Here is a 27780-nt window from a genome sequence, read left to right as displayed (position 1 = left end):
GTCATTCACATATTTTTTATTCCTTAAAGAAAAAAAAAGAAGTCTTTCCAGCATAGACACGGAGCCGGGGCGTTGGTTGTAGCTTACATTATTGTCATATATTTACAAGCAGCGCCTCGTATCTTGCGCGTATAAGAATTTCATCATTTAATATTACCTAGAAATATCAACCCGCAACGCGTATTGAGCAAAACACTGTTCATTACATCAACATGATGAATAACGTCAATGCTTTAAAGTCTTCCGCCTTGAAACAATTTGCCCACAACTTAGCCTACAAAGGTTCTACTTTCTTTGCATTCCACTTGTGACATGGAAAATGGACTCCTGGCGGCATTTTATAAATCGTTTAACTCAACGCTGTTCGTATTGCATAATACGAACGATCGTAAACAGCAACTTATTTTTCTGCCTTCCTGCATTATCCGAGACTGCTGTGTTGAATCTTTGAGATACCTCGAAGGAGAAGGGAGGAAGTCAGTGAAGACATTTTTATCTCCCAAGATTTCGCAAGGGCTTCTTCATCCATTACGTTGCTAGTAAGAAGACAATTTTTAAGTATTGTCTCGATCTCAAACTCTTTGGATAGACTCAGTGGGAGAGGAAGCTGACCTCAGCTTCCCCAGATCAATTAACCAGTCAAAGTTTTCAACAGTCGTTTCCACATATCCCACAAATCCTCTGATCGAACCTCTGATTGGACCCACGATTTGTGCACCTAAAAAAGAAACAAGAGCCCGGCATCAAATACGGTTCTTTTAATTTCGAAATGACTTTCTTCTCCTTGGCGATTATCAAACTGCAGAATCATGTATGTTCCTATAATAACGAATTACGGAATACAGGGTAGATAGAGGGATTAAAGATTGAAGGAGCTTTGTCCCGAGGCCCGATTAGGTCAGTTTTGTGCATTAGTCACTTCTTGGTGGCTTAAGCCGAACACAAAATGCTCCAGTGAAGCTATGAAGAAGATATCAAGCAACTTTCACCAAGGAAGAACTAGCCATAACAATTTTTGATCCTTTTTTCACGCATAGAACTAAAACTTGAAATAGTTGTCCCAATTTTTGCGAGTTAGAATCCATGCATATTCTCGCCATCCATAGCAATAGACCACAAGAAACAGTTTCGCTGCCTACTTAAAGCACTGGAACGTTAATGTTGGAATTCAACTGATACGAATCAAAGGCACGTTTTAGCTTTTAAAAAAGACAGCAAACAGCATGACAAAGCCACTTTGAGCAAAATGCCTTCGAATTTGCAAGAGGAGGTACACGGATTGCCTTTTGAAAATTTATGTTTCCTTACATATAAAATTGATTATAATTATTATTGATTATATCCTTCAGTTAATGTGGGGAAGTACTGACCGAGGAATTACTTTCTTGTTTCAACTAAACAGTCAGTATTAAGGAGCTTAAGCAACGACGACGACGACGACGACGACGACGACGACGACGACAACGGCAAAAAGCAATAGGTTTAAATTGGCAAAACAACAACTCTGCACGTGAATCACGCTTTTTTGTATATTTATTTGTCGTCATACGACGTGACAATGCCTAATTTCACGTTTTGAGGAGGACGTGAACTCAAGACAAAGACTTTCTGAACTTTTCCTGAACTTAGATACCGTCTTTTATAACTCAACTACTGAAAAAATTGCCAACATTTGACGAATTGAACGACATGGAATAAGCGCGATTAAGTTTAAAGCAGCGCAACCTCTCTTTTTTAAGTGACGTTTTCGTTGCCGTCGCCGTCGCCGTCGCCGTCGTTGCGGCTTAAGCTCCCTACTGAAACTGGAGCTCCGCCTTTAAGGCTTGGCTTGGCTGCATTTATATATTGCGAATTTCAAAACTGACGCTTTCTAAAACTGTACCCCAAGACACTGAAAACAAGGCCAAAACATTTTGCTTTAATTTTTTGTAATTAATATTCAAAGTCAAATAATTCCAGTGAGAGATATAGTGCTCAAAGTATTTGGCAGTTGTGAGTACAAAACATTAAACTTACCCAGGTTCGCTATAGGGACACCAAGGCACTGTTTTCTCGTTGGAGTACCACCCTCCGAACTCAATGACTCGCTTGAAGTACGGTCGCTACACGAACTAAACGCAACGCTGAATCTTGTATCATCCCCGAATGAATCGCTAGCAGATTTAGTTCTTCTTAACGACGTACGTCTAGCTGGGTTTGTCACTTTGGGAGTATGTGACGCTGTTCTCTTCAGACTCTCTTTTGTAGGACTACATTTCACAGGCATACTACCACGAGACCCGTTAAAAGCATTAGCCTGATGAAAAGCACAGACTCGTGGTAATCGCAACTTAGGTGTGGACTGAGCAGAATTCACCGCAATGCGAGAACCACGCATGCTGGGATTCAGTGATTGGCACACAGCGATTCCGTGAGACCTCAGACTTGGTGACCTGGAGCCAGAGGGATATACCCAACCAGTGGAAAGTTGGTCCATTGAGTTGCGTACTTCTATTGTTTGGCTATCATTCAAATCAATTAGCTGATAATCACTTGTTTCAACTGGCACTGTAGGGTCATCTTGATCATCATCGTATACCATGTTGCTATGGTGATTACAATCAAGAACAAGATCAGGTTGCGAGGAGGCCACTGGACGTAACGGCATTTGAAGAACCTGCAGGCAGAAAAAAAAAACATTCAAAATATATTTTTCAGTACAGAACAACAGTGTAAAGACCATCCATTAGCAGTGAAACGGTACCAAAAAGGCAGAGGGATGAAAGAGGTTGAGGTTTCTTCATAATCAAACACTCGTGGTAGTACTTAAACTCGCAAGACTACTTTGAAATAGTCTAGAATTTCATGAAAGACAAAACGTTGAACTAAGCACAATTGTTTCAGCAGTTCTTTTGGTCATTTTACCACGTAGGTACTTAGCTGACCTGAGAGAGCCCTGTGTTACTTCTTGCGCGCATGGCGTCCAGTTGAGCTCTGCTGGCAGATGACAAGCGTCGTCGGTCATAAGAATCTGTGTAAAGGGACTTGGACTTCTTAAGACTGTGCAGATTACATGTCAGCAAAGCCCACCAACACTCGCGTACTTTCCTTTGAATGACGCAATAGAACACGAAGATTGAAAAACCCTGAAGGCTGTTGCAGATAGCAAAGAGGTAATGAAACACAAGGCGAGCGTCAGCTACTGCAAAGAAACCAAACATCCACGTGATACCGACCAAAATAAGAATTCCAAAGGCTCGCTTGATCTTCAGAAGACCTTCGCTACCACGGTCAGAGTCAGCAGTGTTTGGTGGACGCATAGCGAGTTTGTACATGATTAAAGAAAAAGTAATCGTGTTGACAAGCATAACGAACACCACTGGACCAACAAAAGCCGCGTAAAATGCCATGTCTCCAAGACGACAGCTGAAAAACAGAACAAACGAAATTTGTGATCGATAAAATGGGTAAAATGGAATTACATAATTTCGGCTTTGGCATTCCGTAGACATCGTTCTAACTTTAACAGTAAGCTTCGCCAAGACCGGTTACATCAGTTTCATTGATTCACTTCGAAAGTGAATTACTACGCCTTGCCGTTTCTTTCCGATAACGTTTATAAAGAGATCATTTGGGAATGGCCGTATTGGGTACTTTTTGGCAAAAGCGAATAAGATAGCCAAGTAAAGCGACTCAACAGCGATAAAACTCAAAAAGAGATGACAAAGTTAATTATCTAAAGAAGATATCATACTCACTAATGTTTTCCACCATAACTAGTTTTATCCACAGCAATAGTGACCACTACAACGATAAACGGAAGCCCTAGGGGAAAAAAAAGGCGAAAAAAGCAAGAGGCTTAGCAACTGTTGCCAAATCACCGCCGATATGGGTGGTGGCATTATGATTCAGCTTCCCGACAATTTGCTCACTCAGCACAAATGCAAACTAGGAACGCAGCAGTGACATTAGTTCCTATACGTTGTATATACCTCCATTGTAATTTTAGTCTTTTTTTTTTCTAATAACAAAACCCACGTGCTTGAGTTTGTGTTAGGGGTTTTTCTTTCTGTGTGTTGTTGTATTTCTTTCCTCTTCCTTTTTTTGCTTAATACGGAATTTAATAACGCCTTTATTTACAATTTTTGTCCGCCTAGATCAGCACTATAGCTATTTGTAGGGCATAAAACATTGTAAGCTTCTGGATCTCAAATAAAATACATTGTTGTTGTTCTTGGGTCTGGAAACATTACTCCTATTTGTTTGAGAATTAAGCTATAAGTATGCCTTTTTCACCAGAAAGACTACTGTAATGATAAGTCTCCTGCGGGGCTGTCCGCAGTATATTGGTATTTTTTTGAAAAAGGCAACGGAAAGTTCATCTTAAAGAAAAGGGTCTTACTTACCCCACCCCAGGACGGAACATTTCCACATGACGTAATCACCATAGTCTCTAAACACTTTGACAAAAGCCTGATACATGAAGTACGCTTCGATTAGCATCCATAGAAACGCTACAAGCAGGAAGTAATGCACGAGTGCTGCTACAATGCGACAGGCGTCTTCAGATACACTGCCCCTCTCCACCCCTGACACAAAAACAATCAGTACACATAGAAGCGAGGCACACAGGTGAAGCAATATCTTCGCGGCGATCTGATCTTTTCGAAGCTTCCTGTGATAGGGCAACAACAATTAACATTAGCGAACTTTTGAAATTTTACGAGTAAGAATCTCAACATTTTTATTTCACTTTCAGAGTCAATTACGGAAGCACGTAATGTGGATGAAAACTTCAGATACAACCACTCAAATGAAACCTTTTCAGCAGTCTTTTCAAATGGCACTATTAATTAAAATTCCTAAGGTATAGCCATTAAAATTAAACGTCCTGTATAAGAGGCACTTTTTAACACTTTTGTATGCAATCTCATGATCAGATCTGACCATTGAAAACAAACCTCTTTAGCAGTATTTGTTTTGGATTGCTACCTCAAATAATACAAAAGCTTCCGTCAGTCCAGCTGTGTCCATTATTATCAAAAAAGAGTAGTAATCCGCTTTCATTTGACAAAGGTCAATGGGGATTTCATATACAACGCTTTTGAAGCCATCAAGTTATGCAGTTTTCGCGTTCACAAGAATATCTTACTTGAAAAATCCAAATGTGAAAATAGTCAGCGTCAGACCCAAAATAGACAATGCGCATCCGATATAGCTGATCAGTGATAACACCTTGGAATGTTTACCGCACGCTTTGGACGACGGGCCATTGACATCCTGTGAAAAAATAAAATTCGTGAATGTTAAACGGCCCCTGTGTGTTATAAATTTCTAATTGAATAGACCTCTCTTGATTAAAAGTTATGGCGGAGATGGCCGGCAATTTCCTCGAGATGCATGAAGTTTTTTCCTTAACATTAATAAAATTTCCCATAGAGTACTAAAGTGTGACGTCATAAAAATGAAATTTCTGAAATTATGGGATTTGTCAGGATATTCTGAAAGAACAATGTCCAAGAGGCCTACTTGCCAAAAATGAGCGTTTCGGGGCAAATTGTCTCTGAGATCGTAGCCCAGTTATGCTTAGAGAACTCCATACAAACCCTTCAAAATTTTTTGGGGTCGACACAAAAAAATTTAGAAGGGTTCGTATGGAGTTTTCTGAGTATAACCGGCTAACATCTCAGAGACAATTTGCCCCAAAATGCTCATTTTTGCTAAGTAGGGCTCTTGGATATTGTTCTTTCAGAATATCCTGACAAATCCCATAATTTCAGAAATTTCATTTTTATTACGTCATCACTTTAGTACTCTATTAGTTATTCAGTAAACTTTCCTTCACATGTGCACTTTTTTTTTTAACTTCGTGCATCCCAACACCCCTCCCCTTAAAATAACTTTTCTCATGGTCAATTCGTTATTAACTGGTTCTTTGTTTCTTCACAGAAGCCCATAAGTCGTGGTATAGATATCGGACACAACCATATTTTGGGGCTTGCTTTTACTCTGAATGTAACCAAATAATATTTTCCGCTCCGAAATGTTTTATTTCATAACGGCCAAGAACCGTCAGCCATTTCCAAACCACTTCAAAGGAACAATGCGGTCTGCATGTTTTAGTCTCCTATCAATTGGCCGGCAAGCCTTCGCGGAAGTCGTTAAGACGTGTAGGGTTCATCCAAACAACATAATTAATTACTCACCACCAGTGCTGCAAAGTTGGTCATATGATTGCATTCACAAATTATAGTATCATTAACTATTCCTTGCAAAGAACACCCTGCAGTCGACCAACCACCTGCAGTGGGAATAAGAAGAGACAAATACTTATCAACTGTATTAAACATGAGAAGTAGGCTCTAACATAATCCGTAACATAAGCGAAAGCACACACTTCACGTCAGTTGAAACTTACGTTTCTTGAAATCCCACCAAACACACCTTGTGCTCTGCTTGATAATCTGTAAAGAGGATCAAAGTTACTGAGTTACTAAAGTCCGAGCTGGAGGTATGGTTTCTAATATCGTCACGATTGGCAACATACCGTAAAATTCCGAAAATAAGCCCCGGGGCTTACATTTTTCAACGGCCCTTTTTGAGGGGCTTGTTTTTAGAGGGGCTTATATTCGGAGGGGCTTATCTACGGAGGGAAATTTGTGTTTCAAAATCGATAGGGCTAGCCTTATAGTATGAAGTAAGTTTACCGTTTTTGCTTTGTTTTACTTTGTATTTGAGGGCAATTATCCAAGTACAAGCCCCTGGGGGGACTTATATTTGGAAGGGCGATTTAACGGAGAGCTTTTGGCGTTACCGGTTTGGGGGGCTTATATTTGGAGGGGCTTATACATGGAGGGGCTTATTTTCGGAATTTTACGGTATGCTAAGCTACATGTAATTTGACGGCGACCAGGCGCGGATCCACACCGATTTCCACCGTTTTACCGAAATCGGTTACATTTTTCATAATAGATATATTTGTACTAAAAAAACACTTTCCAAGTTGAAATCCTTTCTGAGTGACTCGAAAACCCTGGAAAGGGGACTTAGAGGAGTAAAAATCCAAAAACTTTCCTGAGGGAGCCCGCCCTCGGACCCCGCTAGAAGCTTGGGCCTTCGGCGCTCTTTTAGGAAATCCTAGATCCGCGCCTGGCGACTTTATATAAAACCAGGTTCGACCTTCCTCTGGCATACATTTCAAATTCCAGCTTTGTTGTAAATATGCGTTGTAAATACGCCTAAACGGACAAACATCTAACCACCTTCCTCTCAAACTCCTCTTTTTCCCGCTCTCAGCAATATATAGCATATGCGTTATTAACAACCGTGAGGTCAAGATGGCTGGATATTGACCAAGTTGTTTTTTTGTTTTGTTTTGTTTTTCCGTTTTTTTTTCAAAGAGCGAGGCTAGTATCAAGCTATCTGGACCGAACAAGCTTTCTCAATGGAGGATTTATTGCAAGGCCAAAAAGAGACGGAACTTTTTCTTGCGGACCAAAGCCGAAATCCCCAGTGGGCAACATGGGCCCATCTTGCCCGCTCGTGTAGCCAATCAGAACACAGGATCTGCTTCATCTTACCCGCTCGTGAATTCAGCCAAATAATAAGGCTATTAAAGTTCTTTACCAGATTTGCTAGTAATCAATTTTCGTATACTGCAAACTGACAAAAATTATACGCGCAGACGAGAAAAACCGTCTTTGTCCGTTTTTTCTTTTCTTTTCTTTTTTAATTAAAGTAGAAATGACAAAGACAAACACAAAGAAACCATAAAGGAAACTAAGGAAAGTTAATTATACATAAACCGCTCGGTAGGCCGTACCTGGTCACGAGGCATTTTAAACTTGATGATTACGGGTGTGGTGAGGTTTGTCACTTGTTTGTTTCTCAAACTTGCAGATAGCACAGGGCTACTCTCAGTTACTCTGCTTCCTGTAGAGTTCTCCATCGTGTAACTTGAAGTCTCCTTAGACTCCACTCTTGTTTCTTTCTCCGATGTGTAACTATCCTCGCAAACCTCCGTTCTTCGAAACTCGGGCGCGAATAGTTTGCTGGTTCGATAGTATACCACAATTAACGTAGAATTTCCGGTGTCGTTCGCCTTTAGTATCGAGTTAGGGACAGTTATGCTGGCTTCGCTATCCCTTCCTGTAGAATTTACGCTCACGTTAATAGCAATTTTGTCCACGGTAGTTGTAACAGAGACATCAATACTTTTCCTTCCTTTGTTGATAAGTTGTGATATGACAGCGATGTTAGGTGTGTCCTTGTTAAACTTTCCTCCCTTGTCGATGTAATCCTCAAGAATCTGGACAAAGCTTAAAACGGAAAACAGACAATCAGCGAAAACAGGAAGAAATACTAACAATAGGTTAATGAAACTGGAAACCACCGATTCATATCGGAGATTCTATCAACAAAATTGAATAACTTACAAGAAAATTAGTACACGGTCGAGACAAAGTACTGTAAATTGCACCGATACAGACAGCGATAGTGAAATGACCCCGCACGAAAATCGTAGAGGACTAAAAATATTTCAGGAATTTTGTCTTCTTATGACACATGCTGGAGGTCAAGAATAAGGGAAAGACCACAACCGGTCGCGGTAGATTTATCTCACATCCGTTTGTTTCTTGAAGCAATGCAATCATATTTCTGAAGTATTTCAGGCGTTTTACGGTTTTCCTGATCAGACAATCACAGGAAGCCAAATATTTGATACCAGCAATGTCATCTCTATTCCTGATAATTTTAGCTTTTTTCACCGTTCCATTTTAATTTATAGGAAAAAAAGTGAAACCAAAAGGATGAATACTCCGATGTGGGTGGGTAAAACGCGAAGTAAAAGTCCCTCCACATTGTCCTAATTATGGCCGCCAGGGCATGATGGGAGATGGTTTTCAGGGGGATTTGAATGACTGGCATATAACCATCAAAATAACCGCAGTGAAAAACATATTTCTTTAATCTCTGGATTTTTTGCCTACATCAGTACAATATTGAGACTCTGTAGCTTCATTTAACTTGTTGTTGTTATTATTTATCTTTATACTTGGTCCTTATTTATTGAATATATTCCTTCAAAAACAATTCAAACTTCCTTCCCAAAAATATTAAACTCAAGTACGATATAAGAAGGTGTTGTCTTTAAAAGTCGTAGTCTGTCAAATCCAACCGGCTATCAACTGCAGAAAGGTAAATTGGGCGATTCTATTTCCGAATATTTCATAGAGCGTTTTCACTCACATGGCTAGCATCTATGCAAATTTGTAGGATCAAAAGAAAACGTTTACAGAAGAAAAGAGTTCAACTCCCACAGGATTGGTCTGGAACACCAACACAGTCTCTGTTTCATTGTCGTGGGACACCAAAATGGTCACCATGACGTCATGTGAAAACGCTCTATAGAATCCATGCTACCAATATTCATTGAAGAGACTTACTGGGCAGATTTATTGTTTTTCTGCTGTATATCTTGTAATACTTCCGGCTTGGCATCCATCACGTGACTTATGGTGTCCAGCACGTGATCTCCCACATCAGCGGAAGTGACGTTTGTTTTGACTACCTTATCCAGGATGTTTGCTGTATATGACAAATCACTGCGTACCAATTCAGACGGCTTAGAAGTAATATTTCGGACTTCCTTCATAACTTTGAGTGCATTAGTGTTCGTAACTGGCACCTGAAACAGGTCGAAAACATGTAGCCTCAAACTAGCAATACGATATGATTATCTGTCACTTTTACCTACAAAAGATCAGCAAATACTATCAAACAAAAAACGCATTTTTAGTGTTCGGAGATAATACACTGAAAAAGCATGTATCTTTCTTCAGGGAAGACCAAAACTCCAAACACTCGCAAGAGTTCTCTAAAACGACTCAAATGGCAGCCACAAGAGACTATTTGAGCTTGGAGTGAATTTTACCTTGTTAAGTTTTTCCAATGCTTGTGTTATTCGTGATCCTTGGCTGATCTCTAATTCAACAAAAAGAGAGAATTAAAAGTTTAAAACTGCACGCAAATGTCCATATAAAAGGAAATACATTTGCGCTACGTTCATTGGTGTTACCTGTGGAGTAACTGTGATTTCTACTATAGGGCCCAGGCCCCACCTTCGTGTAAGCACGTACTCCTATGATATACCGCTGATTAAGTTCCAGTCCAGATATGTCTTTATACAGAGTCTTCCCTTTCCTCGAATACGTTTGCGTGAGGCGATTTTGCTTGTATAAGATGATTTCGTATTTAGTGATTATACCGTTACAGTCTTGAGCGCTAGGAATGGACCATGACACGCGAATGGTGTTCTTAGCACGCGGTATCACCAATACATCGCGGGGAGGACCACTCGGAGCTACAAACGAGAAAAAAGTAAGGTTCGATCTAAGTAAAAAAACACTCAAGAAGAAAACAGAATGTTGAGTCATTTGCCCATCTTCTAATTCAACCAATAGAAAAAGATGGGAACGGGTAAGCAGAAAAATGGATTAAACAAAAGAAACGATGAACTGTTTATGTCTGTTTAGAAATCCAAGTTACTGGTACTAAATTTAGCCTACCACGCAGACGTTCTTAGGGCTTCGTGTCAAGCGTTCCTTCGAGGGCGTCTGTGTAGGAGGCATACTAAATTAGGGGATTTTCGGCTACATATTACGAGTGCTGTTCCGCCAGGTCGGTCCGTTCCTACATGTAAAAACGACAGCGACGACACTGGCGAGAACGTCAAAAAAAGCATTTGGTTGAAAAGGCAAAACAACAACTCTGCACGTACATTACGCTTTTTTGTACATTTCTCAGGTCATTGCACGACTACGATGTGAAAATTCCTAATTACACGTTTTATGGAGGACTTACTGGCAACGAAAAAATTTTCTTTTTCTCTCTGAACTTGGTTATAGTTGTTAGTAATTCGGCTCCAGAAGATGGTATGATCGCGATAGACTTGAAAGAACTCGAGTTTACTTTTAAGCCACGTTTTCGTGGCCGTCACCGTCGTGGTATGTTGAACCCCGTATTATGCACGGCAGCGATGGGTTTTCCGTGGAAGCTCTCAGAAGAACCTGTTTTTATTTTTAAAGTTTTGGTTAGCGCCCTAAGACTTCAGAGGAGTCAGAATGTATACGCCATGTGCGATAATCCCAATTGAGGTCGCACATTGAATAAAACATGGGGAAAAAAGAACAGCTCCGTACACCATTCATACCTGCTTGCTTAGTGGTAAACCGTTTCGGAATGCTGTAAGGTCCTTCATCTTGATCCTTATAATAAGAAGCAACTTCCACCACGTAGGCTGTGAATGGATGTACGCCATTCAATGTAACGTAAACGTCGCTACCTTGGCCAACCTTACTTTTCTCTTTAGTCACCCACTGCGCATGTCCCGTGTCTTTTTTGTAGCGCACTAAGTACTTTGAAGTGTCGGCAGGTGTCGGGTCTGTTATATGAAGCGTTATTTGTCTGGCCTGAACTTCAGAGATAACCATAACGGGTCGTGGAGCTGGAAACAAAATCGTTAATAAGTGTCTTTTTACTGTTTACAATAACTGAGCTATTCCTAGCGCACTGATTGGTTGAGAGCTATGGATAAGAGTACAGATCATGAAAGTTACTAGAGACTTTACGATCCCACCGCAACGAGAACGTCAAAAAAAACAATGGGTTTAGTAGGCAAAACAACAACTTTGCACGTGCATCTCACTTTTTTGTACATTTCTTAGCCGTTTTTGCACGACTACGACGTGAAATTGTCTAATTTTACTTTTTAGGGAGGACGTAAAAAACGACGACCAAATTTTATTCTCTTTCTAAACTTGAATATAGTTCTTAGAAATTCAACTCCGGGAGGGTTCGTCTACATTTGACAAAGTAAGTGAGTTGGAATAATCGCGATGAAGACCGAAAGAATGCAAGTTCATTTTTGAAGCGACGTTTTCGCTTCCGTCGCGTCATCGGATCGTGAAGTCCCGACGTCAAAAACTTTCAATTGAAATCGACATCAATTTTCGATGGTCTATACTCTTTTTACGTCATTTCTATTGGACCATGAAACACTGTTATTGGCAACCTTGAAAAATTCTTATTGCCGACACAATTTTAGTTTCTTTTGACTATTTACCGATTTGATGGTACACTGAATTTAGTTAAATCAACCTCCCCGACCCGTAAACGCAATTAAAAATGAAAATGTCTAAAAACTGCAAAAAAATAATTTCAATGCACCGGCTCTGATAATTTTTTACTACGTGAGAACTAAAATTACGACAAGCTTTTGGGACGTTTAACTGACCTAAAACAAGCTACCCAACTCAGCGTATTTGCTGCCACAGCCTTTACTGTCTACGTTTCTATCAGCATAAGGAACTTTTTTTTTTCACACAAACATAGTGAGGGACGATGAAATAGAATGCTTGTATTGGTATCGTGATATTTACTGACGATGTAGATTCCATAAATATAGATAGCAAAGCACTGAACGATTATAGTAGCAGATGTATAATATGACATTCGCAATCACAAAGAGGTGAAGTTTAGGTGTCTACACCCTCGAAAACTACAACGTGCGAGTAGGACGATTAACAAATATTACCATGAACAAGAAGATGAATATTGCGCGTAGAGTTGATGGATAGTGTTGGATACCAGGCCGTGCAGGATATAATGGATCCCCTATCCTTGTACTTCACTCGGTTTAGAGTTAACACACTTTTGCGGCTACCATTCACGTATGGTGTTCGGTGAATCTGTGACAGAGGCAGCGGGGGAATCACAACTCTGTTCTTGTACCAATTCATGCGGAATCCGGGCTGGCCAGACACAATACAAGTCAAGTTCACGGAGCTTGTTCGGTTTAGCTTCACTGTTTCGCTTGGCGGACTCACAAGAGGTATGCTTCCTACGAGGAAATAAGTTCAAGTGTAATTTATACTTTTCACTGTCTGAAGCAATCGAAAAAGGAACGTGGTTCAAATCTCAAGATCATGAATTTTATTACAAGAAACAAACAACACAGCAACAGCAAAATGCAATAATACTGTGCTTGGTGGGTGTGAAGAAAGGATTTTCCTACCTTTTGTATTAATAGTTTACTCTTAGTACTAATAATTTTCTTACAAACAACGAAACTTTCCGGACGCATACTTAGAAACTACTCTGATCACATCCCTTGTCAAGCTGTTAAAAAGGCACTTATGACTGTATTACTAGGTAGACAAAATATCAAAGTACAGTCAGTTACCTTCAGTGGGGAGACACTCATAAATCTCGACCCGCATGCATACGTCGCCGGCTGGGTTCCAAGAGATTGGATTAAAACGAATATAACGCGCGAAAATTCTGCGAGGGAACATTTTCCTTATCACTGTGTCGTTATCCCAGTTTCCTTGAAATATCTGAAGGAAAATAAAGTGTCCATGTTACCAATCAGACAGAGTATCACGTTAGCAAATACCCCTCCCCTACCCCCTAAACAATGTTATTCAACAACGCAGCTTTTTTTAGGGTGAGGGCGAAGAGGTCAAAAGCATTCTGCAATCCAAAATGTAACGAATTTGTGTCAATAGTTCTGCTCTGTGATTGTAGCTCTCGGCTCTTGTGCCGTTACCAGTGGAGCTTACGCTCTCCTCACTAGGTAGACTCTCCTTAATGTCCCAGAGCACCAAAGCAGTCCCCAAACATATAAGAATAAAAAGCAACCAAGTATCGATGTACCTTGATGCCGCTGTGTGGCTTTTCTCTGTATGACTGCCACGTTGTTCCGTCAGTGCTGTAGTTAAGCTTATATGCTTTCACAAAGTTCTGCATGGTGTAGCCTTGAGTAGCCACACCAGAAACGGATCGCACTCGACCAAGATCAATCTGAGCCAAAGACGAACAGACAAAAATATCCCGTCAGCAAAATAACACTTGGGCGAAGAGAACAGTCATACTGCTGGTTGCCTACTCCCCTCCTTCCCCTCCCAGCAACTTTTAAGGGCCACTCCCTTGACTATTGTAGGTCTCCCATATCGGGCCTCTCATCCTAAATTAAGGAACTATGTTACGCACGCTGTTTTCTTACTTTTTTTAACAAAAAAAAAGTATAAACGTGTCTTCGCATGACTTACACTAACATGAGGGAAAACCACCGCTCTTTTCATCATAGTTTTCTGGTAGTAAATATCAACTATTAAGTCAAATGCTAAAAAGGCTTTATTAGTAACAGTCAACGACTACATGTATATGAAGGTATTCAAACCTAGTAATCACTCACAGAGCTTTGGTGAGTGGTCCAATAGGACGAAGCATGAAAAATTCAAACGTTAGGAACCGCCACCAAAATGATTGAACCAAAAATAACTCTTCAAGACGTTAAAAAAAAGTATAAGTAACACAGTAAATACAAAAGGAGGCACGGATGGAAAAACTTGAAGAGTGGATTGAAACGGATTGCAATTGCGGTTTTGGAAACCTTGCAAGCATCACAGTTTTCAAAATTCATTTTTGTTGTTTCGTAACGTCGCTTGATATAGTGGTATAACGATTAATTGAATTCTCGATTTATCGCGATTATGACCGTTCGGTTCGATTCACGATTCTTTGCTTTCACATTTATTTTGCTTCGATTTTTGCATACCTTTCCCAGGGTGCCCTCAGTGAGTTATTATATTGTAACATCAGAATCCAGAACTCTTTAAAATGTGAGTTTTTGATTGACGAGCAAAGACGATAGCAGTTCGTGCGCCATTTTGTGTTGCCTGGTAAAAATGCTGTCCTTCAACCACCCCTTGAGAATTTCCAAATAAGGCAAACCATCTTTGTCAGGTTCTCAAACATGGCAACGAACCAAGCGACTGTGAATCCTCCTGCCCCTGTTAGTATTCTCAAATTGAGGGTTTAGGGTTGCATGTTGTTAACATTACACGTTATCATGTTATAAGAATTAAGAAACAGTTTCATAATCGAGTCGAAATAATAGAAATCGAAAGACAATAATCGAAATCGAATTGAATCGCAAGGAATATGAATCGTTACACTCCTAGCTTGATATTATGCTTGAGATGCACATTCGTTCGCCACGAAGCTGTTATTTTGCCATTTAAAAGCAATTTCTCAAGTTAAACAGCAAATAAGGATGCGTAACTACCAATACGGAGCTTAAGCAACGACGACGGCGACGGCAGCTAAAACGTCACCCAAAAAAAGACTGATTCGCCCTGTTTCAAACTTCATCGCTCTTATTTCACCTCTTTGAATTTGTCAAATATTGGCAATTTTTCAGGAGTTAAACTCTAAAGGACTCTATCTAAGTTCACAATAGAAAAAGAAAATAGTTGTCTTATATGTTCACGTCCTCCAAAAAACGTGGTAGTCGTGAAGTGACGGCAAAGAACTGTACAAAAAAGCGTGATGCAAATGCAGAAACCATGAAAAGTTGTTATTTTGCCGTTCTTGCTGCCTTCGCCGTCGTGGTTGCTTAAGCTCCTTACTTTTTAACAAAATGAAGTAGACAGCCGTGACACAGCCCCTTTAAAGGCATAAAGCGAATTACGGAATAGTCTCGGCGTTACCTGTAAGTACTGATGTATGTCCCTCTTGTCAGTGCACCATGCACCAAAAATATATTTGCCTAAGCTGCTCTGCCTGAGGAACTCGTTGTTCAGCCGAGCATTAGAGGCATTATGACCATCCCGTTGAGATGACGCTGTCATCTGCTGGTCGCTGATCCTACGATCTTCCACACCCACTGGCGTCTTGCAGTCTGTTTTGAGCAAAATATTGAAAAAAAAAACGACAACTCAGCCGAGCCTAGAAAGTTCTACGCGCTTCGAAAGAGAAAGGTAAAGGTAGAACAAAGTCTTTTTTAGTTCAAAGGCTAGCTAACTACACGACTCGTCAAGAATGTTTTAAAATTACTTTAATCACTGGTCGTGTTTAAATACAGCGGTCTACGATCACTACTACTACTAACTGTTCTAAATTCGGTAATTCCGTAATTACATATTAAGTTTTCGTATTATTTATCATATTATTATATTTTGCTCACATTAATGGTTTGCTTTATACGTGTTCCTAATTAGTTTGCAAAAGCTTAACACTGACACTTGAAGAAAGTCTTCCTACTGTTACAAAAATACTACCGTTACCATTAAAAGAGGCTAGGAATGAGAAATTGTTTACATTCGTTTTCTCAGGAGACAACTTAATGATATTCACTACACATTAAACGTTGCCTAAAATATTACTTTTACCTAGACACTACATACCTTCAGAAGGTGTACAACCATACAATTCAACTCTGGCACAAGGGACAATTCTATTGTTATTTATGGGATGAATGCGCAAAACACGCGCAGTCAGCGGCTGTGTTAGATTTTGATTTTTCACTCTTCCACCGTATCTTCCACGAAAAGTCTGCAATAAAAATGATTATTATTCATTCGAAATATTTCCCCAATTCTGATTGGCTAAAAGCACACGCATAATTCACCATAACCACTTACTGATGACCAAATTCGGAAGAATTTTGTGTTTAACGAGGAAATGGCGTCAAAAACGCAGCCTTCTACAGGTTAACGCACCGTTAGCCGAGAAGACCTGGGGACGAGGTTGAGTTGTTTTCGTTCTGAAAACTAAAATGGCGGACACTTCACTCGTTTCAAGAGTAAGGACTACAGCTGGAACTAGGCGAAATAATAGCTAAAAACATGACAAGAACAGCAAGAAGACAACTCGAAGGGCGACATCTGCTATTTGGAGAATATTTGCGGAGCTGAACAACCCTAAACGTGCACTATCAAAGATGAGCTTAACATCGATCTGATCGATGGAGGTAAGCGTGTTTTAGCTATGTTTTTAAACTAGAAATTATTTTGAATAAATAATAAAACAATTATTGAATTCGGCTTTCGTATCATATGAAGAATTATGGAGATCACCCTCCTCAATCTCCATAATTTTTCACAAGATACTCAGCCTCATTCATTAAGTGTTAAATAACATTAAATAAAAAGAGGGGAAGCAGCAAACTTTGAGTGAAGGATTCTATCTCGTATGTTTTTTTTGTGGTTGTTGTTGTTGCTGTTGTTATTCCAAACTATTTCGAACCAGCATCTAAAAAAGGCAAACGAAGGGACTTAAGGGCAGTGGGTATATGTTTCATTCAGCCACTGGAATAGGTAGCCGTTGGTATCAGAAACTGATAAGGAGTAGCAACTTGTAACTCGCTTTCAGTGCTCGTGAATATCCATTTTTCTGAGTGCTATATTTGTAAACTCTCGCTGCGGCCTCAAAAAAGCAATAAGGTTTAAGAGCAACTTTGGTTACTTTGCACGTGCATAACGTATTTTTGTACATTTCTTTGCCCTCACTGTACTACAGTCTTTAGAATTCAACTTCAACATTTGACGAACTAAACGAGATGGAATATGAGCGCGATAAAGCAGCGCGAGGTCTCTTGTTATGGCAACTGCCTCCCTTTAGGGAGCTTAGCCACTATGTCTTGGCGTTGTGAGTAAGTCCGTAAGTAGGTGAGTCAGTAAACTTGCACAGGAAGCCCACTATTTTGGTCCGGTCGAAATTGTGGCCGCGCTTTAAAAAGCGGTTAAAGAAAGTGCTTTGGCGATGCATTTCGACGACAGAAGTATTTTGCAGAGAAAATGGAAGCGATTTGGCCCAACAGCTTTAAAATAAGAGGAAAATCTTTGTATAAAAACATGAGTGATGCGTGTACTAAATTGAAGACTTAATCCTTAGTGTAGTGGTAAGGTGAAGTGGCGTGGAGCCGATGATGCTTGGTTCGAATCCTGTGATGTACTATTTCTTTTTTTCCTTCTGTCTTTTTTTTTTTTTTTTCGTTTTTGGTTTATACATTCCTCTTTTTTACTTCAATAAATTTTACAAAACTAAAACAGCAGCCGCATCCAGTCACAGACCGATGGTGCTGGGTTCGAATCCTGCTAAGTACCCCTTCTTTTTTCTCTCTGTTTTTCTTTTTTTTTTTTTTTTTGGTTATCGTTTTTGCTTTGTTTTGTTTTGTTTTGTTTGTTTGTTTGTTTGTTGTTTTTTTTTTCAATATAAACCTAAATAGCTGTTATTTAATAAAGTCCAATACTAACAAACTCTGTTCAAACCATCCATCCTTTCTTCTCAATTTTGGCGTTAACTACAGTTGTTCATTTTATGCATTCCTTTTTCACTGCAATATATTTTACAAAACTAAAAAAGTAGCCACACGCAGTCACAGACTGCCCTTTATTTTCGTAGCCGTCGTGCTCGTTATTAGAGAGCGTTAGTTTCGAGGACGAAGGCGACTACTAGGACGACATTTAACTTTAAGTTTTCCCGCCTATTCTCTATTTTTATTTTTTTATTTTCTATTTTACTTATTTTGCGACTTTGCTGTAAAACGAGTTGATAAGCAATGTTGCGCGTTTTATCACCAACGAAAATACTTTGCAGCAGCCTTATATTTGTTGCAACACAGGTTCGAGCGTGTGTTGCAAAACAAGTTGCACGTTTTTGATGTTTTGTTTTACCAAAGCTTTAAGCTCCTTACTTTTTGAGTGGGCAAGGAAAAGTGGAGTAAAATTACGCCACGTCGTTTACGAACTTTGATTGGTCAGTTTTTTTTTTTCGTTCCAAATATAGTACCGTGCGAATTATATTCACGAGCAACCGACAAAACAAACATGACAGTTGAACGATTCATTAGCCTGCGAACGGCAGACGTTTCTCCTCGCTCATCGCCGCTGATGAACGTTTCGCGAGGAGGAAACGTCCCTCAGCGGCGATGAGCGAGGAGAAACGTCTGCCGTTCGCAGGCTAGCGCTATAGAGAGGAGAAGTAGTTACGTCACGTTGCCATGATAGCAAAATTCCTAGAGCATAACAACCCTTGGTCTTGCTAATATGGCAGAAAAAAAAAACGAAAAAAATGAGATGTATGACTTTCCTCTGCATGATTGCACTAAGGAACAAAACGGTAGCCAATTTCTTCCATTGTTCGAGAACGCAAATGGCTGTCTCTGACAAGAAAGATTACTAAGATCCTGAAATTTTCTATTATGGAAACGTGACGTCACACTTTTCTCTATTCCAGTGGCGACAACATTGCCACTGAAAAACACATACTGAAGTATAAGATCAGGAAGTGTCGTGGGCTATGGCTGATGAATTAAGAACGTCAAGTTAAGTTGAGTTTCGCATGAGTTCTGGATTAAATAGTGAAGCAAGAAAAATCGAAACTCACCTTAATTTCGCCTTTGACCGTGTAATTATACCAGATAACGTTGTCATAGCTAAAAGACAATCTGTATCTTTCAATAAAGTTTGAATCAGCTCCTTGTGTAGCTATTTTAGTAATCGTGTGAGGAGTCAGGAGGTCTATTTGAAGAAAAGGATTCTTGTCGTTCCTGTCCGGACACCAGCCTCCCAAGCTAAATTTAGATAAGTAAAGTAAAGATAATATAATGATAAACTTTTCGAATACTATTGGGGAATTTTCAGATTAACTTTTAAAATCAGTCTACAGATTTGACTGGGTCTAATTTTGATTCTCTTATTTATATTTTTTTTCGTTGAGGTTTGCTGCCTGACTTGGACGACCTAACTTCAAACCAAGAGTAAAACCAGCGAAAACCGCAACCCTATACTTTGTTTGGCCAAGGATTAAGTAAATATTCAAAGAACGAGTCCGAAAACTCCACTTGTGACCAGAATATTAATTCAAACCTTGCCGCGAAAAAAGCGTCAGTAACGTTTTAAACATGTAACATTTTTAACTGCGGAGCATAACTTATTGAACAGCATAGTATAAGTTAGATTACCACGACTCCCCTGCGGATTAAGAATTAATGAGCACTAAGTACTAAGTCGCTATACTGATCTTTATCTTCTCCAATGGAACAAAAACAATCAAATGAAACTGAACGCATTGGGGAAACAATTTCTAAGGGCCTCTTCATATGAGCCCGGTTGACCGGGCTGGCTCGGTTACCGGGATGAATTTTGCTTTGGGTTCATATGAGAAATTTCAGCCCGGTTTCCGAGATGAGAAAAGGTCAAAGATCCTGGGTACGAGTTCTGGCGCCAAATTTAGGAAACAAAGCAAACATAGCGAAACACAAAAATTTTAACTTTTGGGCCTATCTTAGCATCGGTAACTCTTAAAGCTGTATCACTGCAGTTAAATGGGATGCTTATGATGTGGAAAATACAGCAGGCAATGCAAGACGATGCCATCCGGACCGCCAGAATTCATCCCGCCGTTCATCGGGATGAAGTGTTCATATGGCAAAATTTCCAGCCCGCTTACCGAGATCTCGGTTGGAAAAACCGAGATCTCGGGAACCGAGCCAGCCCGCCCTCTCATATGAACACATCGAAAATTTTACAAAGGATTTAGAGGTGAGGCGAGATCTCGGAAACCGGGCCAGCCCGGTCAACCGGGCTCATATGAAGAGGCCCTAATACGTATATCTCAACAATAACCCATTAGTTACTACATTAATTATTTACAACGTTGTTCTCAACGCAGTACTCTACACACACTCACCAATTACATTATTCGATCTGTGACGACCAACAAATTCCAAAATGATATACAGAGGTGCCTACTCACCCTTTTCGCTGGTGTAATCTGGCAAATGAGGGACTAGAGTATTCAGGTGACTGTACCGAAGACGCTGTTATCTGACTGTCATTGATCAAACCTTTCTCCATTCCAAGGGCTCGGCTGCAAGCTGAAGAAAAGAAGACAAACACTTTATCAGCAAGGCCTATAGTGTGAAGACATAAATGACAACAAAACATCAGGATTACGAGCCAATTTCCACGCGCACTTCACTTTAGCATTCTAATAAGAGAATCAGAGCTTCAGTCATAAGTTTCCATCATTTAATTAACATTTCCTTTTCGCTGCGGACGCAGCGTTAAACGTATTATATTCCCACTCGGGTAAGTATATGCATTGAACAATTCCATAATTACGGTTGTCTAACTCAGAAAAACAAATTTCTGACAGGAAATGCTAAGAAAATGTCTCTAAAAGATTGGGAAGTCGAGGCGCCTTTTGTTAGGTGGCACACGGTGCATTCATTCGGTAGTAAACTTAAATAAAGACGCTTAAGAATAAAAACTCGATTTTATGGTAACAGTCCCGGCAAAAGATCTTGCCACGAAAATTCGGTATGAAGCAACATCGATTTCCCTCAAAGCAACAACAAGATCTCTTTCCTAGTGTAGAGATGTGGAAGCAGAACTGAGTCGAATTCAGTACGCCTACGTACGAACAAAGTTTTGAGCTTAGAAATAAAATTCTCAACCTACCACAACATTGTACAATAAATATCAAAACAGCAAAGGTAAAAGGCGTCATTTCGTCATGAAAGAGTGCATCACATTTGTCTGCTTCTTTCAGATTAGTCGAACTATTCAACCGCATTAGGAGTATCTTTGTGTACCCCAAAAACGAAATTTAATTTTAATCATCTTCTTACCGGAAAATACAAACAGAGGGTGTGAAAATTCTACGTCTGTTCATTCAAATGTTAATTTAGGGTACGAATGGGACAAGGGGTCGAACTTAGGACGAATGTGAAATATAAACACGCTAAAGTAGATCAGAGTGTTTCATTACCACAACAAAAAATATATTACATGGTGTATGAACAAAATTTTATTAAAGCATTCAAAATGATTTGAATTTGAAGATCATCTTGTGTGAACATCTTGGTAACGTATAATGACTCGACCCTGAAAGAATCAAAAGTATGTAATTCTGATGGTTTATTCGCTAATCTTGTCAAATAAACCCCTCTTCCGCTTATAGAGACATCGTGACTACATGTGAGTTCAGCTTATCCGGTATTTTACGTAAGCGTTGTTTCATCGATCCCAGCTATCCTAAGAATAATTAGCAAGTTATTCTCCAACGAAACCGTCGTTCGGTTCATATTCCACAATTTAAAATCTAAGCCGCGAACGTTAAAAAACTTTACATTGCGGCCTTGTATTTATTGTAGAATGTGCTACGTGACCTGAAGGAAAATAAGATGACATCATTGGCTTGTTTGCTTATCAAGCTCTGACTGTTTTTGATTGAACAAAAACATTCGATATCACACGGAAGGTAGGCTGTTCACAGTCCCCTATTTTTCCGTGACATCGTCGTGACATATCGCGTATTACCCGGTTAATGGTTAATGGCGGCCATCTTGATTTTCAAATGAACCGAGGGGGCGGGCGTCGGGGATTATACATGTAGCTCTAGGGGGAGGGGAACGAGAAAAATATTTTTCTCGCTTCCTCCTAAACCATCAAACCCACCACCCGCAAAGTACTTTTGATACTCATCCAAGATGGCAACTCGTAACGCATAGCGCTCAATCTCGACGATCTTACGGGAAAAAAGGGGACTGTGAACAGTCTACACGGAACCCCATTAGGGAGACTGTGGCGCGGGAAGCTCCGCCCCGAGGTCCAACCCTTCACCCTTTTATATACCATTTTTCACGAAAAACGTACCCATTTCGTATACTTTCTATTACTAAAAATGATAGCCCTTTCACATACCTTGTTTAGAACTTTGCATCCCTTTTAATTGCTGTAAATGCACTGTCTTTTTAGTGATAGGAATCAATCACAAAAATACAACGTTTTCTCGACTTTATGAAGCCATAAAATTCATCTGTTAGCCCTTTTGGGCGCTTTCACAGACCCAAAGACAGACTTCCCTATAATTTATATATTTTAACTTGTACAATCCGTACCCTTCCATATGCAAGGTACCCCTTTCGGGTGGAGCCTCCCCGTATATATTCCCCGTTTCGCTTATCCACTGGTTTTCTAATCCACATACATTTCAGTTTTTTTTCGCGGAACTTTAAAGCAACTTTGGAAATACAGACTAACGGAGATATACGCAACTTTAATTTACTTGAATACTTCAAAATGGCGCCCACACTATGCTTGGGTCAAAACTATCCCTAACAAAGGCTTTTGCGGGAATTGGGTTTCAAAAATCACGTTGAAAAAAGACTCCTGATTTATAAAAGCTATATTTATTTGGTGATCGTACGGTACTTAAGTCACTGTTCAGTCAGTCGTCAGTCTGATAGCGTTTTTTCGAGAAATTGTATTAACGTCAGAAATTAAACTTGGGGTAGTATTTACGTCTACAATTGGCAAATCTATATTATGTATGTGTTGATAAAAATATAGAAGAATTTCTTTTTAAAAAAAACATAGAGTTTTCTATTTATCATGCAGATAATTTGCACTTTCAGAACGTTCCAACCAGCCCTGAGCGCCAGGCGTAAGCTGGGGAGTGTGCTGTCACTCTCCAGTTGGCCCATGCCTTCATATTCAAGGGTCCAGCAAACTTATGGCGGCCACCATAACGTCATAGTTGAAAAAAAAAACACTCAAATATTTGTAATCTAGAAATTTCTTCACTTGCCAAAAGACATGCATAAGCTATGCAGAGAGGACTATGACGATGTCATGTGATGGCACACAATAAATTGGTAGCTAGTCGAAGATAAAAGACTTCATAAAATGCACCAAGTGGTCGCCGAAGAGATTACAGACTAGATTAGCGTCTAGCAATTCTCTTAAGCTCCAAAACCAACAACTAGTTAGAAAGTCAAATGATGTTTTTGGAATCAGTTTGTGATAACAGCCACTGAGAACAAAGTAGAGCAGCATGTCTCACAGAGGCAAACAGTCCATGAAAACGGAATCTCGTGGGGGTCGGTGTAACACTTAAATAAAAACGCCAAAATTGTGTTCGAGTCCTCGAGTAGAGTAAGGAGAGTATGTACCTGAAATAAATTTTGTTACGTTTTAACAGCCTCAAACACATACCCAAAATAAAATATATTACTGAACACTTGTTCGAAATTCTGGTTTTCTTTAATTTTTGGCAGGTTTAGCTCTGGAACACTGAAAGATTATCAGGAAGCTACACTATAGCATATTTTGTAGCGTGTTGTTACCAGGTGCAGATTACATCTTCAATGATATCATTTCTGTACATGAATCCAACTGTCATTAATACTGACCTAGCAGGCGTTGAATTGTTTTCAAATTTCCTACGAATTAACACTTGGCTTTTTGTGCCAACAGACTTAATAGAAGGCTATATTTTTGAAAATGACAAACTACCAGAATCTTCATCAGCCTCTTTGTATAAACAAAAATACCCAGTCTCACCAAAATAACCATGACTAATTTGTTCAGATCCATCTTGGAAGGGTTTTATTTTAAAAAATTTTTAAAACCATTTTTTTTTTCAATAAATACCACAAAAAAATTAAAATGGATAACAAAAGTCTATGGCTAAAAGATTAGCTAGGACTACTAGCTTTACCATTCATAATTAGTGGGCAAACCCACAATTTTCTAATTTTCTAAGTTTAGAGGCCTGGAGAAAGAGCTTTGTTTCCTAATGGTTGACCCAGTTTTAAGACAATGAAAAAAATATATAATTTCCTTTCATTCATCCAAGACTACTTTTCTTGGCCAACATAAATGGCCTTCTTTACCTCTAAATGACAGTTTAACAAGCTGGTGTTAAAAAATTTACAGGAATTCCTTAAAGCCTCAATCCTCAGGGGCACCCAACGGTAATTTTCGGGAAAATATCTGTTTGGAAGACGATTTGAGATCTAGAATTTTCGGAGCATTTGTTGAAAAATTTCTTGCTTGCCTGCCTCTCCTAGGATTTTCAAACATCTACAAAATGGTATAATTACCCAATTTTAACGGATTTTGACCCTAAAAAAGGCCACCTAGAATTTTCGGGAGCCTTTTCCTGGCTGAAATTTTCGAGAAGGTAAGTTTTTATCCCTATAATTTTCGGATCACTAGACTTTCAGCTAGGAAATCCGAACAGATGAAAAGTTTTTAGGGGATAAAAATATGCCTATATCTACCTTTTGAATACTAAAATACGTTCAACAATGCTATGTTAAGTGGTTTTGAACTATATCCTCGTTGGGTGCCCCTGAATCCTGCACCTACAATACCTGTCAATAGTTATAACTTTTTTTCTCTTTTGAGGGGTTGTTGCCCAGTATTTTTTTTTTGTTTTGGTGGACAATTTGTCAAATAAAAACTGTTTCTGTACCGATGCTGATTCTTTGAGGGCCAAAGAACCCTACAATGTACACATTTTGCGGTGGGTTGCATGAAAAAGAGGTTTGAAAACCATCAATGGTTCTTTATAGAGAAAGCTAAATTAAATTAGCATAAATAAGTAATTATACAGAGGCATTTGAAAGCAATACTGACCCTTTTTTTGAACAAAGTCGTGGAGTGACCTAATATCCCTTAATGCTCAAACTTTTTACTCCCAACTCAAACACTTCATAACTTGTTTTTAGTGAATAGTTTTATTCTTTTAAAGTCATCTCATGACAGACCGGATCATTTCTCCGATAGATTTTATTACAAAGAGACTGAGTTACGCAGGTCTTGGACAAAGATGTATATGAATTATTGTTGATAATAAACTACAATAAAACTCAAAAATAAAACGTGCATTGAAACAGAAAACAACTCACGCGGATTTTCTAATTGGATCAGGGGCTTTATCTTCCTCACCTTGATCTTTAATTAACAATCAATTTCAAGGCGCGTCTGAATCGGTGACACATCAAATTTGTTTATTTAATGCCTTGCCAAATAAGTTCATTAATAAAATCAGTTTGTAATCTTTGCTTTTGCAGGTCTCTTTGTTCGGTCGACAAAGTAAGAGTCAAAGACCTGGAGTTTCTTATTTTTTTCTAAAACTTCGACAACAAACCGGAATCTGGTTTCATATCACTACGAATGTAGAAATTCTCTTCGCGTTTTACATTTTCTACTTTCCTCTTCTGACAGCCGGCGTTTTGAAAGGCAAAAGCTGCAACACGCGATACTTCAACTTAGCAAAATGTTACATATTACGTTACCTGCGAATAAAAATAACCCTTTTTATATTTAGCGAAGAGAAAGTTGTACACTGTGCACAGTAATTGCAAGAAAAGGAGCTAGGCTAACTGACCAAAAAATTAACATACAAATGAGGTCGTTTCTTGGCCAGAGCAAAAAATTCGTCATCGATGCGTTTTAGATATTTTAATGTTTCCAGATTAGTTTGAGAAACTCTTATTAGTATTTGCTGCCCACCATACGTGTTTGCCGCAGATGAAATCACCCTTGGTAGAGTAAACTCTCTCTATGAAAGACGGCCACCTTTGGGACAGGAAACTAGGAGTCTTAGAGAAGTGTCCGTCTTTTGAAGAGTCAAATGAAGGGAGTAAAGAGAACAAGGGACCAACTCTAGCTGTCCGTCTCCAATCGACTGTAATATTTACTGTAAGATGTCCTGTTTCAACTACTAGTGTAACGTTATCGTGGCCGCCATAAGTTTGCTGGACCATTGAATCTGAAGGCATGGGCCAACTGGAGAGTCACAGCTCGCTCCCCAGGAGAAAGGAGAAAAACTCGGCAGAACAGTCCAGACAATTTTTTCAATAGTGCGGACCATATGTAAAAAGTGTTTTATGTTAACCGGTTAAATGTGTATTTTGTTCAAAATTGACTCAAGAGATATTAAAAACTGTTGATATTCTTTATGTCAGAGCTACGTTTCCGACCCGGGAAATGTTTTGACTGTGTGTGAGAGAGAAAAACCCAAATTATTATGAACCTGACATTAATTAGTTGTTTCTGATAAAGATAATGCATCGAACATCAAACAAACCCAAAGATGGTTACATTTCCAATTTTCTAATGACGAGACGGCAAATATTGAAAATGGATTTGGATAGCTGGGCAAACGAAAGCTCTAAGATAAATAGACTTAGCTATAAATCCCAATATTCACCGAACCAAATTCTTTCACATCAACAAAACTTGAACCATCTCCAAGAAAACAAACTTGTTCTAGAAGACTGCGGCAATAAACTGAACGTCGAGCATTCGTACCAGAATTCTAGTACTGTATGTTCATTTCATGTTGACGAGCAGCACGTCTAAAAATAGAATAGGCGTGAAGCCATGGGAATTTCAGTGTAAAGTCAGTTAAGAAGAGCTTTCTTTATTAAAGAAATTCTCCCCCTTGCATGAAACGTTAAGGCAGAAAATTCTTAATTCTCAAGACAAAAAAATTATTCTAAAACTTAAATTATCAGAATAAACGAAAAGGAATCGGTGTTGAATCCGAAGTGAGCGACGGCCAAATTGACAATAAACCCGCAATAAATAAGGGCGAAAACGAAAGAAAATCTTTTCAAGCAAAGCTGCTTATCATTTCCTTCGAAGTCTTTTCACCTTACTTATGCTCAGTGCTTATTGAACGTAGAGCTTCGAATAGACATAATGGACAAATATTGTCAGAGATAATATAAAGCGGCATCAAAAATCTACGGCAAAAGAAAGTGTACAATAAATCTCAAAGCAATAGCCCACGCAGATAAAACCTAGCGACGAGAGAAGGCCTTAACGATCGAAAAAAGACATCTAAGGCAAAGCAAAGAATAAGAAGAAATGAACGCGAAATACCTAACCAAGTTTTGTTCGAAATATGACCTTAACCCCAGCGGCAAATAGCACACGAAACAAAACGTAACATCGCAACTTACCTGCTAAAGAACCCTTTATCGACCAGCAAAAGACAAATACCCAAAAGAATAATGACTTCTTTTCCATTTCTCAGCGAAGAAGTAGGTTAAAAATGTGCCTTCGACGCTTCAATTATTTTCGAGTTGTACAATTCCGAGACATGCATGCGCCTAACACAAAGAGACATACAACTCACATGTATTATGTT

The 27780-nt window shown here is 39.2% G+C and overlaps 1 protein-coding gene across 1 annotated transcript; it reads right to left on the bottom strand.

Moving 5' to 3' along the window:
- Window position 1: 1 nt before the first annotated feature.
- On the bottom strand, window positions 2–27780 carry LOC140922048 (uncharacterized). Its single transcript, XM_073372077.1, has 21 exons — window positions 27593–27780; window positions 20584–20704; window positions 19213–19399; window positions 16230–16377; window positions 15534–15724; window positions 13696–13842; window positions 13223–13376; window positions 12575–12880; window positions 11192–11485; window positions 10058–10342; window positions 9914–9963; window positions 9426–9667; window positions 7802–8297; window positions 6398–6443; window positions 6186–6280; window positions 5132–5259; window positions 4386–4654; window positions 3738–3804; window positions 2925–3405; window positions 2017–2656; window positions 2–718 (listed from the first exon to the last, which is right to left on the bottom strand). The coding sequence occupies exons 1-21, from the start codon at window positions 27657–27659 to the stop codon at window positions 573–575; spliced, it is 4560 nt and encodes a 1519-aa protein (XP_073228178.1). The 5' UTR covers window positions 27660–27780; the 3' UTR covers window positions 2–572.

Source organism: Porites lutea, chromosome 12 (genome assembly GCF_958299795.1).
Source record: "Porites lutea chromosome 12, jaPorLute2.1, whole genome shotgun sequence".
Lineage (NCBI taxonomy): Eukaryota > Metazoa > Cnidaria > Anthozoa > Scleractinia > Poritidae > Porites > Porites lutea.
The sequence above is the reverse complement of the archived record's forward strand: the minus strand, read 5'-3'. Positions and strand labels throughout refer to the sequence as shown.

Coding starts and splice junctions, on each gene's coding strand:
- LOC140922048 (XM_073372077.1), bottom strand. CDS start 27,659: ATGGAAAAGAAGTCATTATTCTTTTGGGTATTTGTCTTTTGCTGGTCG. Junction 6,281..6,397: donor TTGGTGGGATTTCAAGAAAC/GTAAGTTTCAAC, acceptor TTCCCACTGCAG/GTGGTTGGTCGACTGCAGGG. Junction 2,657..2,924: donor GTAACACAGGGCTCTCTCAG/GTCAGCTAAGTA, acceptor TTCTGCCTGCAG/GTTCTTCAAATGCCGTTACG.